We start from the raw sequence: 15,736 nt of genomic DNA, 5'->3' as shown, positions 1-15,736 counted from the left end.
GCTTACTAAGCCAGATAAGGGAGAAAGTTTGTTTTCTATTTGGTTGTATCAGAATTTGCTATAAGTTCAGTGTTAGTAAAAGTTGAAAATGGTGTTGAAAGACCCGTGTATTTTCAAAGTAAAACAATGCTTGAAGAAGAAACACGGTATTCGACACTAGAGAAATACGCTTTGGCACTTTTATTCTCATCTCAGAGGCTGAAGCTGTATTTTCAATCACACTCTATGATTGTGATGATGAATCTCCCATTAAAGTAGACTCTGGCAAAAACTGCCAAATCTGGAAGAATGTCAAAATGGTCAGTACTAATAAACGAATTTGGTGTCGAATACCAAAACCGAGTATCAGAGAAAAGTCAGATACTAGCCGATTTCTTGGCTGATTTTCCATGTGAGGATGCTAGTTGGGGCTTGGAAGAGGAGGAGTTCTCAATGCTACAAGAGCCTGAGGATATTATCGATTCAGATCATCCATGGGCTGGAACAAATGGTTGGAAATTATTTGTAGATGGATCATCTGGGAGTAAGGGATGTGGTGTTGGGGTTGTATTGGTTACACCCAAAAATCAAAGGCTCGAAACAGCAGTAACTTTAGGCTTCCATGCATCGAACAACAAGGCTGAGTACGAAGCTTTAATCGCCGAACTGGAGATGGCCAAATCGCTTAAGGTGAAAAAATTATCAATTTTCAGTGACTCGATGCTCGTGGTTAGTCAGATTAATGGAGGATATTTGGCAAGATGTGATAACATGGTGGATTACTTGAGTTTTATAAAAACTAAGTTGAAGGACTTCGGAAAAATAAGGCTTCAGCACCTCAATAGAAATGAAAACAGGCATGCAGACGCCTTAGCTTATATGGCAACGATGTTAGAAAATATCGAGGGTCGCACTTTGATATTCACCTTTTGCTATGTTAGAGATTTGAATCTCTTCCTTGGACAAATTGCGAAAACAAAGAATTTTCCTTACTCACGATTTTCGTGTCACTACAAAAAGAACGACTTTACCCGACTGACTATGGCTGTCGCGAAAGGTATTACCCGACAGGCCAAAATTGCCGCAAGGCCGTCAGAAAATGCTCGGTTGGCATAGGCTTCCGACGGTTTTTATTGGTCAAAACAGGCCGTCGGTGTTGAAGATCTTTGCCGACGGACATTCCTACTGTTAATAACCGTCGGATATGCCGGCTGTCAAAAACCGTCAGATAGTTGCTGCTGTCAAAGACCGTCAGATATTCCTGCTGCTAAAAACCGTTGAATATTCCTACTGTTAAAAACCGTCGGATAGTTCTGTTGTTATGAACCGTCGGTTAGACCAGCTATCACCAGCCGTCGGATATGCCAGCTACTAGCCGTCGGGTAGTTTGCTATTAGACAGTTTTTATCCGTCGGGTATTAGTTCTTTATTTTAAAAAAAAATATTTCTTATAATAATTGTTTCAGGTATCCCAACATTACATTCTTTCCTGCACTAATTACATTCTTGCAAGTTCCTACTCAAATGCTACAAACGCTAATGTATTCATAAAGAAACAATTTGTTCATAAAAAAAAACAAGAATAAGACATGTCGTTCACTAAGTATACATATTACTTCCTTCAGAAACCAAAAATCAGCACCACACCATCTATCTAGCAACCAGTCTTAGTAATCTCTAGTACCCTAGCAATGACTAAGAACCAATTGTTTAGCAACCTGCTGAAATTCAAAATTAGGACTGGTCAGCTCTAAAGCACATAGTAACGCCACCATTGAATGTCTAACCAGCTTGGATCTCTGACATTGGCCACTAGATCACTTGACTATCACAAGATTACTAGTAACGTCTCCTGGGAGAGGTATTTGATATGCCTCTAATAGAAATCTACCTACTAATCATGGAGGGAAACATAATTTCTTATGAATGAAAGTAAATCGACTAGAAATTGCCTTTCCTGTTGAGCCTTGCCTAATATACCATTTCTCCAATCCATCTGGCAATGCTCAATTTTCAACACATAACACAGGATTGCAATGATGAGCACCATGAAAGGTGGAAAATCAAACTTCCACAGAAGAGCGAGCAACATGAAACCAAACTGTCAAATGAAAATCATGGTGAGAAGGCAAGAATCAGTACAACTTGATGATAGAAATCTAAAAGACTCCTATCTAGTATGCCTACTCTTTTCCAGATTACATTACTCAAATGATGTAAGTGAATAACCCTAAGACTACTAGGAAGCTTACCACAATATGAATTGTGATGGAAACTGCATATATCTGCAACCACCAAAAACGTTATCAAGAAAAGAAAACACAAAACATGATCTAGTTTTCATTTCATTTACTATCCAAAAAAACAAAAAACGGCAATCAATTGCAGGCGAAAGGATAAATGTAAAGTAGTGCTAATCCATACTAGACCATGAACAGAATAAAAAATCACCGTATAGTTTTTCATCCTCTGAAAGATTGCTCTACTGGTCAATACAACACTGATGATGACACTTAGGCCAGGTTTTGTCAGGACAATGTCAGAAGCACTATGAGCCGCATCAATTGAATCAGCGATTGCTATTCCAATGTCAGCCTTCTTAAAGGCAGGAGCATCATTCACTCCATCGATCACCAATCATTCCACATATATGTTTCCTCGCTTGCAAGTGTTTCACAATCTCATATTTGTGCTCTAAAACAATAAAACGCAATGAGACAAACTTTAAGCCCCATAAGACAATTTGACACCTTATACGATGATAGTGAACCATACCAGGGAAGACACCAGCAAAACCATCAACTTTCTCTATTAGATCATCAATAGGCAAGGCTGCAATTGATTCATCCTTGTTCTGACCTAGTAGAGCGGATGAAGGGTACATATTCGTTCCCATTCGGATGATGCGACTGTTTCCTTTGCTATTGCCAACTGATCACCTGACACAAGTCAAAAAAAGAACAAAAATAAATAAATAAAATCAAGTAATTGATCCAGATAGCGAAGAAAATGACAAAATAAAAAAATAACAATATAGAGCCAAAATAAATGCGTAGGTAGACGAATTTACCTGCTCAGGTGCACCCTTACTGACACGATGCATTTTGCCTTCACTGTCAATATAAGTTAAAGTTGTTCGCTTGTCAGTCGGATTGAATGAAAGGAAGTGAATCTCACGAATACCAGCTCGCACCTATTGGCAGGAGGAGAAAGGGACAAGTCAGCCAAAAGAAAATATGGGGAAAAGAACAGAGGTAATAAACTACAAATAAAATTTTAAAATAAAAATAAAAATCTTTTTCACAATAAGATGGTTCGTCCACTTACCTCCTTTGGATCAGCCAGCATTCCAACTATAGCAGCGTCTATTGCATCCTGATTCTCCACACGAGAAGCTTTGGCTGCCATCAGAACGACGCTATCTGGGTTTACTCCTTTCATGAAAATCTGAACAAAAGAATATCATGCAGATCTATCAGGTCTATATTCCAGAATGACGATGATCTCTATAATCATTCCCACGACAATGGAACATATACAGAAGTTCCCAATAGCAATTAAGACCTAAGAAGTAGTGTATATACAGATATAAAACTAGCACAGAAAAGTGAATAGGAATATAGATAAATCACTTCAACAAGAAATTTTCTTTTTCTATATTACTTACCTTTTGGAAATGGCCAACTTGATTTGTGGAGTCTACAAGATGGGCAGCTTTTCCGAAGAAGGTATGAACACCAGTGGTGATCACAACAGCTTCAAGCTCACCTTGTTTGCATGTAGAGCCAGAGTAAACACCATCTCCTCGGCCCTTTGTTCTGAGGAAGGGACTCCCTGTTAGAAAGACTGAAAATTCAAAGGAGAACAGATCAGAATTTTAAGAGGGTGGATGGGTATTCTCGATTGCATAATGAATTTTAAAAAGGGACGATCATTAGATAGTAGAGTCACCTGGTCAATTTTTAACGGGTCTCCCTCGAGGAGACGAGCATCGGCTGGTATTATGTCTCCAAGTTTTATACTGATGACATCTCCAAGAACAAGAACTGTTGCATCTTCTTCGTTCCACTTTCCATCTCGAAGTACCTATTTTAGTTTCATGAACCCATAACAATTTTAGATACCACATGGAAATGAAACAAATTCAAAAACGTCACTCAACTTATTATTTTTACTCTTCACTTAGAATATCACTGACTTACTACTATCAAGCCTAAAATATCATTATTTTCACCTAAATGACCCCATCACTCAAATTCTAGTTTATTCTTTATCTAAACCCAACACTGAATTTCTCATCATTAGGCATAATCTGAAAACTATACCAACTCCAAACAACTAAAAGTCGGCTTCCAAAAGCAGATTTCGCTTGAAAAAGCCTTTTAAAACCAATGGTGTTCATAACTTCTTTAAAATAGATTCTAAACAACAACTATAATTATCGGATGCAACTTAAAATTAAAACGGATCGATTGAAGAAAACAACTAAATGCAAACAGAAAACCTCAGTATAAGCAAAATCTGTTCAATCTAGTACCTTAGCCTTAGGGGCTAGGCGGCTTCTAAGAGCTGCGGCATTTCGGCATTATTTTCCTCAATGAAGCTAATCGTTGAGTTAATAACAAGTAGAGTAATAATCCCCACAAAATCTTGCCGGTCGAGGCTTTCCCCGCAACACAATTCTTAAAAATCAGAACAAAATCACATAAAACAAACAAACAACTTCATAAAACACATAATTTAAGCTCACCCTCCATTTGCTAGTGCTATAGCCATAATTGTATTTTGCTTCCATGACCCAAGACAAAGGGTTCCACATGAAGCCTAATAACTTCAAAAACTTACTTTCCTATAAACACATAGAAATGAAATAAAGATCAAATTTTGAAGCAAAATGAATAAAACAAATGGCATATAGAAGAGTGTCAATGAAACAAACCTTCTTTTCCTCTAACTTGTTATGACCAAAAATTACTAATCTCTTCAAAGACCAAAGACTTGTTAAACCATCTTTACTACATCTCAAATTCTCAAATACTTCTTCAATGGGTATGTTTTCCCCACTCAAAACATCACAAAACTCATCAAAAACTAAAAAATGTACTTTACATGAAAAAGAAGAGATAAACAAGTACCAAATCCACAACTTCCTTTAACACGACTTCAAGAAAATCTGAACAAAAGAATATCATGCGGATCTATCGGTCTATATTCGAGCGTATGTCGGGTTAGAAAAAGAACAAACCACGCCCGGTATTATCCGGCCTAACCTCAATAAGATTTCGTTCATCGAGAGCTTGTTCAGTGGTCAAAGTTCGTTTTATCACCGCAAAGCACATCCATACCTGCCATTTCCTCTATTGCTATCATTATCTTCGTGATGGCTCCCTACATTAGTTAAATTCGAGGAGGCATCATCTGTTATCAAATTTTGTAAACCACACAAAATCGAAATTAAAAACCTTGAAAAGTACTCGACAAACCCGACAAACAAACTGTTGAGCTAGGTGATGGGAGCCAATTCAGAGGTGAAGTTCCCACTATAAGCGTATTACATTGTTTCAAACCGATAGATCATCGCATCAAATCAATAGCAACTGAAAACCCAAAAATACTAAAACAAATAAAATCAAACAAAACATAAGAAAACCCACAATTGAGGAGTGTAGACATGAACATTAAAAGACCCACTCCAACCAATGCCTCGACAAGAACGATGAAGTCCAATAGCACCAATACCATCACCATTAGTAACTAAAACAATCGGTTTGGAACAATCATTCTCGAATTAACACTAACATCATTTGTAGTAGAAATAATATAAACATTAGGCAATAAAAAATGAAAATAATAACCGTACCAGTTCTTATCTTCAATTTCTCGGATTGAAATCGTGTACCGAAGTCTCGTCTTCACAAATGTAAAGCATTTTTACAAATTGAAGCTCGAACGGAAATTTTCAAAAATCGGGTTTCAATATCGAAATTTTCTAAAAAATTTGGATTGAAATGAACGGAAATTACCGAAACAAAAATAAAAGGGGTGAAAACCCTAGATTTCTGAAAAATAATGAATCTAATTTCATATGTTAGATGGCCAATTGGAGGGGAGGGAGAATTATTGACATTTTGAGATTGGATAGAGTGGGTGTACCTTTTTGGAGTGGGAAAGAGAGAGACAGTGAAGCGGCTACAACAAGCGTGAGTGAGAGAGGGATAACAATTTTAGGGGTTTTTTTTTGTTATTTTAGTTTTACCAAATATTTTAGGTAGGAAGTGAAATTAGTTTGGTTGGGCCTGGTATTTGGAAGAGATATGCCAACAGTTAATAACTCTCGTAGAACCATTAGGTACCCAGGGAGATGCCCAGATTATACCCGACAGATGGCCAAATTATACCCGACAGACAAAATGCGCATAGAACTTCCTACACACAGAAGCCGTCGGTTATTCTATATGACGTCTCTCGGGTAAACCCGTTTTTTTGGTAGTGTGTGTGTATAGTTTTTAAGTAGGGATTCGAACCAACCTAAGTTCTAGGACCACTTACATCTTGGTTTTGCTCTTTGGAAACTAGTGAGTAAGTTTAGTTAAGATTTCATTACTACTAACTACATACTTGGTTTCTTTTAATGCACAAAATAAAACAAACTTAAGTTACGTAACATGCAACTAAAACAAGAATAAAAATTTACTAAGACAAAAGTGGAGAGTTAACTTTTTCTCATGTGAAAATAACCTCTATTATTTGATTTTTAGTAAGTGCATCTTAATCTTCCTAGGACTCTTAGACAAGTCCTAATAAAAATTAACTTGATCCCTAATGTATATGACTCATCTCTAAGATCATACATGATAGCATGTAGAACCAAAGCAATGACTTATCTCTAATCTCATCACTTTGATTCCTAACTAGACTCTACACCAACTACCATTTTGGGATAGGATGTAGGTCTAGTTGTTCTTCCTAAACAACTTACTAAAATCAAATACAAAGGTTATCCCTCACTTGAGCATCATTAACTCCCCACAAGGGAAGGTTTAGCTCATGTTCCTTGGAAGAAAAATATGATAAGTGTGGAATATAAATGTAAAAAGAGAGAGGGAGAACAAGAAGAAAAAGAAACTATATATATATATATGAACTCACTTGCATGAAGAAGTGAGATTTATTTTCAAGAGGAACACAAAGTTTTCTCCATTAAAACTATTACAAGCTATTTTTTTGTTCCAAAACTAAAACTAAATACAAACTAAGACTAAGGAACTAAAATAATGCATGGTAAAGGAAAAGAAGTCAAGGGAGTAAATGGAGTGTCCCCCCTTGTTTTGTTTTCTTCTCCATTTGAGAGAAATCTCCTTTCCTCCCACGTGAAACACCAAACCATATTTACTTCCTTTTTAACCACACAATCCACAACAAAGTGACACCTATCTTTTTTCACTATTAACACCTAATCTCATCTAACTTTATTAACTACATGCAAAGTGTCACTTTTGCACCAATTATTTGCACCTTTGTCTTGACTTGTATGATGACTCATCAAATCTTGTGGGCCCGCATAGTGGGTCCACATGCAGTTCAGTGGCGGTCCAATTTTTTGATAATTTTACAACTTCCCTCCTATGTGTAGAGTTCATCGCCCTGATTGTCTGAGCAGCTCACTTGTCGCATTCGGGGTCCTGGTTCAAGAGGTAGGAGCTTCGGAAGTTTGATGCTTCTGTGCGAATTTGTTGGGATTCACATGGCTGATTTGGAAGAATTCATATATACATCGTTCCCCGTGCTTTAACACAGGTTTAACAAATATTTTCATGTTTACTGCGAATACCTACAAAAGTACGAAAATATACTCATTTCATGATTATTAAACACATAATTAACCAAATTTATATGTCTCAATGGGGCTTCATATTACAGTTTTGGGTGCTTATCACACTTTGCACATCAGTGTCCAGAAAAGCGGCCAAGCATCGATGTCAACAAACCAGAGGTTATAGAAATCAATACACTAGGGGCGTCATGGATGGAAGCATATCTATCATACTTATCTGAGGGAAAAGTGCCTGAAGACAAAAATGAGGCCAGAAAAATCAAATATGGAGCACAAAGATATGTATTGATTGATAATGAGCTATATCGAAAGAATCCTGGAGGTCCACATCTCAAATGTATATCACCTGAAGAGGCACATTTAATCAATGTAGAATTATACGAAGGAGAGTGTGGGAACCATTCAGCTGGAAGGTCATTGACGAATAAAATCATGAGGCAAGGATAATTTTAGCCTCAAATGCAAAGGGATTGTCTTTGTTATGCTAAAAAATGTATGCAATGCTAAATACATGGAAAGTCTATACACGTTCCAGCTGAAGAGTTGCACTGTGTATTGAACCCATGGCCTTTTGTGCTATGGGGAATGAACATTGTTGGACCTTTAGCTCCTAGAAGAGGGAAAAGGCGATTCATGCTCGCGGTCACAGACTATTTCACCAAATGGGTAGAGGCCATAACCTTACAACACATAAAGGAGCAAGCTATGATAAGATTTTCTTTTCGAAAGAGTAATATGTCGATATGGGTTGCCATATGCCATTATATTGGATAATAGGCCACAATTCGAGGGAGGAAAGGTAAAAGCTTTCTTTGAATCATACAAGGTGAAGCATTTCACATCATCACCATATTATGCTCAGGGTAACGGGCAAGCAGAAGCAACAAATAAAACCATTATTGATAATATCAAGAAACAGCCGGAAGACAAGAAAAGTCTTTGGGTGGATGAGTTAAATAGTGTTCTATAGACTTATAAAACGACACCTCGAACTGCCACGGGTGAATCTCCTTTTACACTAGGTTATGGAATGGAAGTTGTCACCCCATCAAAAATGGTGGTATCGACATCCAGAACTAAAGTCTTAACGACTGACCAAAATAATGAAGTAATGGCAGCAGAAGTCCTCAATCTCGAGGAAATAAGAGACCAAGCAAGATTAAGGCTCGACACATACCATCGACAACTCAGAAAAGCTTTCAACAAGAAAGTGAGAGAAAGACATTTTCAAGAAGGTGATTTGGTCTTGAAAGTGGTTACTCAAGCAACTAAAGAGAAAGGGGCTGGCAAACTAGCAGGAAGCTGGGACGGGCCTTACATCATTCACAAAGTAGGAATCAATGGAGCTTACTACTTAAAAATGGTTGAAGGTGTAATATTACCAAAGCTTTAAAATGTAAGTAATTTAAAAGCATTTTATCAATAACGAATATTCTGATGAGTATCATCATGTGTTTGTTCTCAAAAGTTATACATTTAATAAAGAGATTGTTATTTCCAAAAGCAATATCTATGCAAATATCATAGATACTCGTATTTCTAGAATTATATATTGATAGCAGGTCAATCAAAAACCTAGTGATCTGTAGATCCTCATCTCGATACCAGGTCAAACCTAAACCCTGGTGATCTGTAGATCCTCATCTCGATACCAGGTCAAAAAATCCAGTTCTTGACAACAATGTCGAGTTCGGGTAAAAAAATCCAGTTCTTGGCAGCGATGCGAGTTCGGATAAAAAAATCCAGTTCTTGATAGCAATGTCGAGTTCGGGTAAAAAAATCCAGTTCTTGGCAGAAATATCGAGTTCGGGTAAAAAAATCCAGTTCTTGACAGGAATGTGGAGTTCGGGTAAAAAAATCTAGTTCTTGGCAGCAATGTCGAGTTCGGGTAAAAAAATTCTGGTATTGATAGGAGGATCGATATCAAGTCAAGATCGTGATAAAAATCCTGGTAGTGGCAGTGATGTTGATATTAGATCAAAATCGTGAGAATAATACTGGTATTAGCAAAGATATTGATATCAGCTCAAGATCGTTATGAATTTTTTTGCATGTGTGGTATCGTATGCTTGATACCAGGTCAAAGTAAAAGGAGGCAGATGCCTAAGGTATGTCACAATAAGGAATACCTTTCTTTCATATTTTTCAATTCCAAATATATCAGGGGAATAATATCGAAATTCATATTCGTTCTTTTTATTGTAATGAAAGCTTGTTGGTAAAGCAATAGTAGGAGGATAATAATTCATTAGAATAAGAAAAACATAGGCCAAACAAGGCTGTTACACATTAAAGGAAACACTAAAATAACTTAAAGAAAAACGTTAATCTTCATCTTCATCGTCATCATCCTCGTCCTCATCTTCATCCTCGTCATCACCATCGTCATCGTCACCATCACCATCATCTTCATCATTATCCTTTTCATAACAGTACGGGTCGCGAAGCCATTCATTTTCATATTCCTCTTCTGTTTCTGCTTTTTCTGTCTTCTTCTTCTTCATCTTTTTCTTCTTGTTCTTCGTAGTCATCTGAGTAATCGGTGGTAGGACAGTCAGACCAATAAGGCCAGTCTGGGAGAACCATAAAAATGGCAAGAATTATAAAAAAGTTTGAGGTAAGAGACATTTTTTTCTTGTTAGGATTGGGTATTTTTAGAAAGAGGTTTACAGAAGATGTTTTCAGAATCATGCAAATGATGGTCTTTTTATAGTAGTAAAAATTATAAAAACGAGGTAATTTAATGGGGATTTACAAGAAAACGAGATAATTTAATGTGAATTATTAAGAGAATAAGGAGAGTTAATGAAAAAGTAATTCTTGGGTGCGGGAAAGTTTAGGTTTAAATGTTGATAAAGTTTAAATGCATGTTAGACTGAGACTCAGTTGGTTGAGTTTATTTATTGATAAAAATGAATGTTTACATTGAATAAATGTTACACGGTTCATTACCAAAGTAGAATTTAAGCAAAGTGACGAGTTCGAATCCTGGTATCTGTACCAGGTCAAACAAAATATCCTGGTGATCTGTAGATTCTCATCTCGATACCAGGTCAAAAATATTACTAAGCATCAATTGATACTGATTTTAGTTGGAGTGGTATCAAAAGTCGAATTTTATTTCCAAAATATTACTAAGTATCAATTGATACTGCTTATAAAGTGGAGTGGTATCGAAAGTCAAATTTTCTTTTCAAAATATTACTAAGTATCAATTGATACTGCTTTTAGTTTGAGTGGTATCGAAAGTCAAATTTTCTTTCCAAAATATTACTAAGTATCAATTGATACTGTTTTTAGTTGGAGTGGTATCGAAAGTCGAATTTTATTTCCAAAATATTACTAAGTATCAATTGATACTGCTTTTAGTTGGAGTGGTATCGAAAGTCAAATTTTATTTCCAAAATATTACTAAGTACCAATTGATACTGCTTTTAGTTGGAGTGGTATCGAAAGTCGAATTTTATTTCCAAAATATTACTAAGTACCAATTGATACTGCTTTTAGTTGGAGTGGTATCAAAAGTCGAATTTTATTTCCAAAATATTACTAAGTATCAATTGATACTGCTTTTAAAGTGGAGTGGTATTGAAAATCAAATTTTCTTTTAAAAATATTACTAAGTATCAATTGATACTATTTTTAGTTGGAATGGTATCGAAAGTCGAATTTTCTTTTCAAAATATTACTAAGTATCAATTGATACTATTTTTAAGTGGAGTGGTATCAAAAGTAGAATTTTTATGTGCAAAAATAAAGGCTACTAATAGACAAGTTGTAAATATTAAATAAGCCAAAAAGAGAAAAAGAGATCTATTTCATATATCGAACCAAGTTTAAGAAAAGAAGACAGATCGTTGTATCAATATTACAAAGGGGAGCAAATTTCAGCTCGGGGTGAAATTTTTGGGTGGACTGAGAACGTTGCATCTGGCTTCAAGTTCTAGGTTGACACCAGCAAGCATATTGATTCCCTCTAAGGTAGAAGAATCAAGACGAAATGAATCAAGATCAAGAGGTGGGATGGCCACATTATCATTAGTATTATTTTTCTCGGTCTCGATAGCCTCAGTGACAGGGCTAGCAGATTTGACAACATCTTTCTCAAGATCAAGGGCAGTAGTTTCGGACGACATATCTCTCTCATCGTCAGAATCAAGGTTGTATTCAGTAATAACATCAGCAGGAAGATATGATCTAAAACTCTTCATAGTTGAAACGTAATATTTCATATTGTCCTCAGCTGCAACCAGCTCGAGATTAGCTTTTTTAAGTCTGCCTCAAGTCCAGCTGTCTTTGTTTTTTCCTGTTTGAGGTTCGTCTCCATGTCAGCATAAGAGTTCTTCAATTTCTTAATCAACTCGGTATTCTCATCAATGAATTTCTTCATATCGGCATGCGCAACATTGAGTTGGGAGCAAGTGAGAGCATGTTTTTTCTTTTTCTTCAAAAGAATGTTGGAATTTTTCTTTCTCTTTTTTCAATTTGTCATTGTCTTCCCTGAGAAGGCGAAAGGTACCCATATCATGCTCAAACTGACTGACAGCAACAACTTTAGCTTGGAATTAAGATATAGTAGATGAGTACACTATAAATAATGGGAAAACCGATATAAGAGTAAGGCCAAAGGTATATACTTACTTTTTCGAGGGAAGAACACAAAATTTGAAATCGTTCAGTTGTGACAATTTCAGCCATAGCTGATCTATCTCGAGGAAGAATTGTATTCATAACAAGAGCTTCTCCGAGTCCAGGTGTTGGAGGATCATAAAATAAAGAAGCAGATTTCAGAACCCTTTTCTGGTTTTGAAGGACAAAATCAGCTACAAAAATTTCAGACGGAGAAGAAGAACCAGAAGCAGTGGGTTTATGAGTGGCTGGAATAGCTGAAAATTTGGTAGGCACAAGGACAGGTGCAATAGTGGTGGTAGTTTTTGCAACCTTAGTCCTCTTCGAGGTTGGTGGCGTGTCAGTGGAACAAGGTTCTTTCCTTTTCTTTTGACGAAGACCAGTATCGACATTTTTTTTCTTTTGAAGAGGTAGGAGCCTGGGAGGAACTGCCACCTGTTGATTTTTTTGCATTCAGAAACTTGTTCAGGGATTTGGTTGATTTGTCTTAAACATGAGGAATGCGAGATGCCATATCTGTGTATAATAAGTACTGATGATCAAACACATCTTGCAAAAGTGGATAATTATAGAAGTCAAGAATTTCTTGTTTGATTTTTGGAAAGAGATCTTCAGTCATTTTAAAACCATTTATCATATAATCAAAATAACATCGAGGAGTGTTAGCAGACAATTCAAAAGAATCAAAAGTTTTTCTGAATCTTTTTTCATACGAACAAGGCTGTAATGAAAATGGAGCAGTTTTGGAAGGGATAACAGGTTGGGGAGGTGAAGGATATTTGCCTCTAAGCACATTACTCTCTAAAGTGTATAAGGGAGCAACATAGTTGTCGACATCTGGTAAATCGACATTCGGAGCTGGATTGCCATATTTATCAGCACCAGTTCTAACAGATATTTCTTCATCAGTTCCTTTCATAAGCTCCATTACTCGAATGAATTCTCCAAGACTTCTCGAGGATGAAGGTTTTAGTACTAAAACAAGGTCACAATGGTAGACCAATAAGATAAAAGGTTCCAGATGAAGGGGCGAAAGATTGGTTCAAAAGATGGGTTCGTAAAATAACGTACCTCTAACATTAAAAACATGGTGAACCAAAGAGGGAACAACGATCGAAGTAGATGACTCCCATTGACCAGAAATAATGATGGAATATAGTCGCCATCTAAAGTCGCTATCTCAATTTATTCTTATGATACCCGGTCAGTTGCTTCATTTCTTGGGATAAAAATAGCCAATAGGCTCAGATATACCGTTTTTGTTCTTTTCAGTACGTTCAACAAAGGTGTAGTGGTTTTGAATGTCGATAAGCCGGATTCTTTGGGTTCTCCACACATCGGGTTCAAAATGAGAATTATAATAGTTGCAAATATACATCAATCTCCAAAAATTTCACGTGCCTTGGCTAGGAGAAATGGTCAGGTAGTTAAGTACCTCTCGATCGAGGTCACTTAAGGGGAGCCGCAAACCAGCAGCCAGTTGCCCAACAGTAATGATGATTGTTTGGGGATCTCCACTTTGGCATCTAGTCCCTTTCCTACATCCAGCATAATGTCAAAGAATGACAGTGTCTGGTATCTGGTATGCAGCTCTAACTCTATTTAAGTTGGGTATTTCTAGAAAGTGAGGATTCAAACCACCACTCCATATGCTGTTGTCATCCATAATTTCACGTTCTGACTCAGAGGCCACAGTCTCGAAAGGATGGCATGCTAAGCCATCAACCAAATACGTTGGGCACCACCCTGGTTCATCAGTTATAGTTCTTTGAAATGTCGAGGCTGAGGAAGAAGAGCTGGTTCGAGTTGCAGACTCGATATTTTCATTCGACATGATGGTATCAATAGAAATTTTTTATTAGAATTATATCCCTCATCTGTACTACTGTCGATATATTATGTATAATTGTATAATATATTATTTGTTATACACGTATTGAGGTTTCGTGGTGACAGTGTCAGGTTTCGAGGTAAGGATGTGTGTCTCAAAAGTATACATTCTTGACGTCGAAGCCAGGATCGTTTTGAGAGGGTGCGCCTAAAGTTAATACAAGTTTTTCTCTTAGCCATACTGTCAAAAATTTTAATTCAAAGTCTAGTTCGTATAAGGATGTACAAATAAAACGTTCAAACTCAAAACCCTAACCCTAACCCTAGTAGTTTAAAGAGGAGGAACAGATGTGTTTTTAAAAGTAAATAGATGAAAAGAGAAATATTTATGATAAGCAAAAAGTATATTGATGTTTATTTTAACTAACCTGACAAGATTGCAGGTAAATCTGGTGAAGAAGACAACGAATAAATCCAAGACGAAGCTTTTCAGAGGTTGTTAATAGTGGTGGGGTTTGAGTGTTTCAAGCTGTTTATGCGATTAAGTGAAGAGAGAGAAAATGAAAGCGAGTTTTATAGTCAGTATTTCAAAAAGGTTTTTCACTTCTAACAATAACCACTTGATAATTTGAAATTTGAAATTTGAAAGTTGAATTTGATTTTTCAGTTTGAAATTTTTTAATTTTTCCCGGTTGTTTCTCGAAGCATTCAAATTTTCGATATTGAAATTTGAAAGTTTCGAGAGGGGGCGATGTTGTGGAAAAATATCGTCAATCCGATATTCCAGCCCATATATCGTAATTAAACTCAAAATATCGACATAAATGTCAATATCTCATGCTTGAGTTCATATCTTGCAGGTTGAAAGCGGGAAAATGAGGAGGACGAAGAGAAGGGACACGTGGCAAGAAACGATTGGGCAAGACTACAACTAGAACACTATAAAGACTGGAAGGAGAAAGAAAAGATTCATTCGATTCATTCCAGAAAAACTGTAAAACCAGAGCGAAATAGAGAGAGAAAGAAAAACCTTGTAACCGCCATTATTGGTCAATACAAAAGCTTACTTCATTATCAAACCTTCTTTAGTTCATTAGTTTTATGATCATTGATCTTAGATAGATTTCCAGAGCCCTACAACCCCGACATTGGCAAAATATATCTCTCATGACATGTTACATTTAATGCTTTCCATTTAAATTCCATAATACAAATACATCAACATCTACCACAATACAAATACATCAACACCTACTTTATCTCTCACGTACACCTGAATCACATAGTCTTCCATTAGCAACACCATTCTATTTATTATCACCATCTCTCACACGTCTATATTAACAAACGTGCAACTATCCCACAACCTCTCACTTCACTAAATAACACAGCAGCAGCAGAACAAAAAAATCAATTATACCCAATCAACCTGAGGCACCTACAGATCCTTCAGCAGCCTCACAA

General features: G+C 36.5%; 1 protein-coding gene and 1 pseudogene across 1 annotated transcript; one reads left to right on the top strand and one right to left on the bottom strand.

Annotated features, from left to right (window-relative positions):
* Window positions 1–288: 288 nt before the first annotated feature.
* On the top strand, window positions 289–1,095 carry LOC147480919 (uncharacterized). The gene has a single exon (XM_086578782.1). The coding sequence runs from the start codon at window positions 289–291 to the stop codon at window positions 1,093–1,095; it is 807 nt and encodes a 268-aa protein (XP_086434908.1).
* A 463-nt stretch (window positions 1,096–1,558) lies between these two features.
* LOC147480918 (plasma membrane ATPase 1-like) lies at window positions 1,559–14,288 on the bottom strand (annotated as a pseudogene).
* Window positions 14,289–15,736: the final 1,448 nt, after the last annotated feature.

The sequence above is a fragment of the Coptis chinensis genome, chromosome 8 (assembly GCF_015680905.1).
Source record: "Coptis chinensis isolate HL-2020 chromosome 8, ASM1568090v1, whole genome shotgun sequence".
NCBI classification, from domain to species: Eukaryota; Viridiplantae; Streptophyta; class Magnoliopsida; order Ranunculales; family Ranunculaceae; genus Coptis; species Coptis chinensis.
This window is presented reverse-complemented; position numbering and strand designations above follow the sequence as displayed.